Source organism: Alosa pseudoharengus, unplaced genomic scaffold (genome assembly GCF_046254945.1).
Source record: "Alosa pseudoharengus isolate Yale_2024_CS ecotype anadromous, Long Island Sound unplaced genomic scaffold, YU_APseudo_1.1 YU_APseudo_1.1_scf_7, whole genome shotgun sequence".
Classification (NCBI taxonomy): domain Eukaryota; kingdom Metazoa; phylum Chordata; class Actinopteri; order Clupeiformes; family Clupeidae; genus Alosa; species Alosa pseudoharengus.
In genome coordinates, this window is record NW_027468859.1 from 20,991,605 (window position 1) to 20,996,604 (window position 5,000).

At 45.6% G+C, this 5,000-nt stretch overlaps 1 protein-coding gene across 46 annotated transcripts in view; it reads left to right on the forward strand.

Moving 5' to 3' along the window:
* The window catches only part of nrxn3b (neurexin 3b), a 281,812-nt gene that overhangs the window by 69,657 nt on the left and 207,155 nt on the right, over window positions 1–5,000 (forward strand). For all 46 annotated transcript variants that reach the window (XM_076272035.1, XM_076272011.1, XM_076272014.1 and 43 more), the window contains 2 exons: window positions 487–925; window positions 4,074–4,463. In XM_076272035.1, the coding sequence (XP_076128150.1) occupies window positions 487–925; window positions 4,074–4,463 (829 nt within the window). The remainder of the gene's footprint in view (window positions 1–486; window positions 926–4,073; window positions 4,464–5,000) is intronic.

Here is a 5,000-nt window from a genome sequence, read left to right on the forward strand (position 1 = left end):
TTTTGAATATGCATTAATGCAGGGCCATTTTTTGCCTCAACATGGCTGAAGTATAGGAGCTGTGCTGGTGATTTTTCACTGGTTGAGGTCTGTGACTATAAACTAATGGCCTTTGCTTTTAACCTTGGCCAGAGTGTCCATCTGGTCAAAAGGATGCAAATTTCTCTGGAAGTGGGTAATGTCACATCCTCTTGAGATGGCATACTGCGCTCATTCCATCATGTACAAAGTGAACTCGGTGAACTCCAATGTTAAAAAATACTCACAGTAGCTGTCTGTGTAGCATGCTAAGTGGATCTCCTGGCAACACCGAAGATGGGTGTTTTGACATTGCATCAAAACAATTGTATCTTCATATTCTGTTGTTGTTTCTAGGTTATTTCTGCTTTAAACTAAAAGTCTTACACATAGGAACTTTTAAACAGAGGGATGTCCATACACTCAGTGATGAATGTGTGTTGACTTCTTTGACTTCCTGTGTGCCAGGTGGTGTACAAGAACAATGACATCCGGCTGGAGCTCTCCCGGCTGGCTCGCATCGTGGACCCCAAGATGAAGGTGCAGGGCGACGTGGTGTTCAAGTGCGAGCACGTGGCCATCCTGGACCCCATCTCCTTTGAGACGCCCGAGTCCTACCTGAGCCTGCCCAAGTGGAACACCAAGCGCGTGGGCTCCATCTCTTTCGACTTCCGCACATCCGAGCCCAACGGCCTGATCCTCTACACGCAGGGCAAGCCCCAGGACCGGCGTGATGCTCGCGGCCAGCGCAACAACAAGGTGGACTTCTTCGCCGTCGAGCTCCTGGAGGGCAGCCTCTATCTGCTGCTGGACATGGGCTCGGGCACCATCAAGGTCAAGGCCACGCAGAGCAAGGTCAACGATGGCAACTGGCATCATGTGGACATCCAAAGAGATGGCAGATCAGGTAAGTCATAAATCAAGTCCCAGCAGCGTCTGAGATGAGATTACTCAAATATGAGGCAAACTTGATGCCTGATAACTAAAAGCTATTAAAACATTAGGAAGTTGGGGGAGTAGGCAGTCGTAGTGTAGCAATCATGTTGGTGGCCCACACCACATACAGGGCCTGTGGTCACTGTGGATCAGGGTCATTGCCCCAAACCCACTCCTTATCTCTGCCCCACTCATTTCCTGTCTATTCTCCACTGTTCAAGGAAAATAAATAAAGAAATGGAAATAAATATATATATTTTAAAAATCAGGAGATTAAATTAGAGAACGGAAATGCTGAATTGCTAGCCCTTATTAAAGAAGCCCTATGCAAGTCTGGTTATTCCTTCACTGTTTCTGGGTTTTCGCCTGATTTGGGCTCGCATTTTTCACGACATAGCTCCCCCTGCAGCTTCGGTAGCAAGTGACTGCTACGCTAAACCCCCACTAGCTAGCGAGCTAGCCATCAATAAACCAAGCTAAACACATAGGGCTCACAATAAAACGGTTGAGCAAACACATTGTTCAAGAGACTACCAAATCACATTCGCAAAAAACGAAGTTCCCAAGGGTAGGCTACTTACAATTTCAGCAGCAACAAAGCCAAGTCGGAGTCCGTTTTGCAGTCTTCTTAGAAACTACAATCTGACTACATTTTCGAGTATTTCCGCCATAGTCTGGATGTGTTTGGACCGCGACCAGAAAGCTGCATATTCGGTTTTTCCGCGGAGAAGCACTAGGGGGAGACGAAGCACCCACCAAACGACCCAAAAAGTTTAGTAGAACCATCAGAACGACTCTCAACCTAAAATTGTTGCTTGTGGCCTCTTTAAGACCCTAATGAAACAGAGGAGCAGCAGCAATAACAGTCCACCACCTACCCACAGCTCAGGCTATCTCTATGCATAATCAAGCCACAACGTCCACAACACCGAGATTATACATAAGGAAAAATGCTGCCAGAAACAATTTGCAGAGACTTATCCTTAACTCCTTCTAATTACGTTAAGAAAGGTAATTATCGCATAGCATTTGGTAAGATTACAAAGCTCCCACTTGGCTATTTTTTTCAGTATTATCCAATTATTTTGTCTGTTATACACTAAACCTTGTAATTGAATAGAAATGGACAGAGGATTTAAAAAGGGAATGGCATAAACATCAAGAGCAAAAATGGTAACAAGTTGCTGTGTGCAGAAATATTATTCTCATATTTTAGAATTAAGCAACAATCCCCGAGAGGCCGTAGGTTACACTGATTTTACAACATCTAAGGGGTGTTATTAGGCAGTGCAGTGCAGTGCCTAAAACCCCCCTTTATCTGTTCTAAAATCATTGTAGGCTAACCTAAGGACTTAAGTGGCTTATTGCTTTTCTAAAACGGTTACCACATACAGTATACCTGCCAAGATTTCACAAAAGGAACGGCAACAGAAAATTTAACAATTTATTCATAGATAATCATTCTTTCACCACAGAAAATATCCCATCTATTAGAATAGTTGCCAAGCAACGTCGAGATGCAGCAACTCTAACTTTTGTATCAATTTGTGGTAGTGCAGTAATATAGAACAAAATGCAGTCAACGTGTGGGGCAGTGCTGGTTTTTACAACGGACCAGATCTATCCGTTTTAGAATCAATCGTGTCACCAGGGAAAGAGGTGTTAGTTCCCTCCCATAAGAATGCAACAGTGAGACAGATGAGATGGAGAGACTCTCTTCCTTTTGAGCTCCTCCACCTGTATTGTATATTGCGCATAATCTGTTATTTTTATGATTAGAGTCACCACCTGCCAAATCAGAATTTCTTGTTTAGTGTTGTGTCTGCAAAGCATATGTGCACATTTTTAAAACACAATTGTGATTGTGATTCTGATTTGGATTCACATTTTGACTTTGATTCTGATTCTAATTCCAATTCTCATGGAGAGCACAGTATCATTTCTGGCCCAGATGCAGACCAGAAGCAGGCCGGAGGTGGTCCGCTCTCCATCCCAGGGTCTACTGCTATCTTGGGTAGAATAAAAGCAGGAGAGCAAGGGCTGTTATTTTTACATCCCACCCTCTGCAGTCCACATCAGCGCAAGAGAAGCCAATTTAGCTGCGCGCCAGCGAGCACGGCTTTGATTAATCACCCGCCGAGTGCCGAGTGCCGAATGCGCTGAGAAGTAGCAGAGGCACTCATTCCTGGCCAGGAGAGGGAAGGGAATCAGACATATAGGACACAAGCTTGCACAGGCCTAACCCCCCCCCCCACCCCCCTCTTTTTTTCTTAGATTCAGGCCTTGCATAATTAAACATCTGCGGAAACAGTGAGCGGAATCGCAATGTCCACGCTCACTCCCCTTCTGCTGTTCAATAGCCATCACATTCCGCAAAGAGAATACGCTATAGAGTTCTTCTCCGTTCGCCTGGGCAGTGAGCACTGTTCCGCTCGCCTTCACTCGCTCACCTCACCCTCCCCACCTCCTTTAGAGAGAAATATACTGCGGCACGAGGGCGGCAAAAGTGTCCCCTGATTTATTCACTCAGTCGCCACACAAAGTCGGCCCACATCCTAACATACATTTACATTTCATCAGCTGGGATCTGCTTTTATCCAAGGCAGTATATTGTACAGTGAGAGGAAGCACTTACGATCCCTGAAGATCTGAGCGTGCATATCCCAAACTCAACAAACAGAGATGCTGTATAAGGACATCACTTGAAAAGGGAGCAGAATTTTAGTCCCATTCAAAAATGAAACTTCACTTTCACTTCACATGTGAGGATATTCTTTTTTTTTTAATTTTATTGCAGTAACTGGACATTGTATATGTGTGTGGTGTGTAGAGTGTTAATGCTTTTAATATTTGGTGGTGTAGAGCCCATAATCTGGCCATAGGGCTCAATCACTTACTGATATCCTAATTTTCCACTCTTGTGTACTCTGGTGTACAGAACATCAAAAATAACATTGATCCACATCTTTGCGGATCAATGGATTTATACACCATCGTTAAAGTTTGTGGCTGAGCCTGGGGATAGTTTGCACCAGTAATTTCAGCTTTGCAGCAGCACTGAGCTCTTCATCAGGTTTTTGACCGATGCGTCGCTGGGTCCATCTCTCCTCTCCTTTCAGGCATCATGTCAGTGGACAGTCGCCGAACACCCTTCACGGCCAGCGGGGAGAACGAGATCCTGGACCTAGAGGGTGATCTGTACCTGGGCGGTCTCCCCGACAACCGGGCGGACCTGGTACTGCCCACGGAACTGTGGACGGCCATGCTGAACTATGGCTACGTAGGCTGCGTGCGGGACATGTTCATCGACGGCCGCAGCAACGACATCAAGCAGATCGCGCAGGCGCAGAACGGCTCGCAGAATGGCATCAAGGTGTCGTGCAGCAAGCCCACGGGCAAGCACTGCGACTCCAACCCCTGCAAGAACAACGGCGTGTGCAAGGAGGGCTGGAGCCGCTTCATCTGCGACTGCACCGGCACCGGCTACTGGGCCAGAACCTGCGAAAGAGGTCAGTCAACACACACACACAAACACACACACACACACACACACACACACACACACACACACACGAAGTAAAATGAAAAAATAAATGTATTTAATACAGGCATGAAATGGATAATAGCATACATTGAAGCAGAGGTACTGGCCAGGTGATAAGGCCATTATTTAAAGGGAGTACACACATATTGTAATGATGGCATTGGTGGCATATTCACATGTTGGCATACATTTGCTTGAGCCATGAGACATTACGATTACTTGATATTCAATCAAATCCACGTTCATTGTCCAGTCGGGTGGTCAACAATCTTTTATGAAGGTTCAAATGCTGTAAACCGTCATTATGCCTGTTAGCAAAATATCTTTCCTAATCATAGCCAAGCTCTAACTGCAATGCCAAATCTGTTAACACTAGCAAATCATTTGTATTAGTTTAGTTAATGTAGGAATTGCTTGTGTGGTATGTGATGCAGAGGCATCCTGCACCAAGCCCTGTTTCTGGCCCAGGGTTCATGAGCTGTCTGTGTTGGGGCAGGCTCCC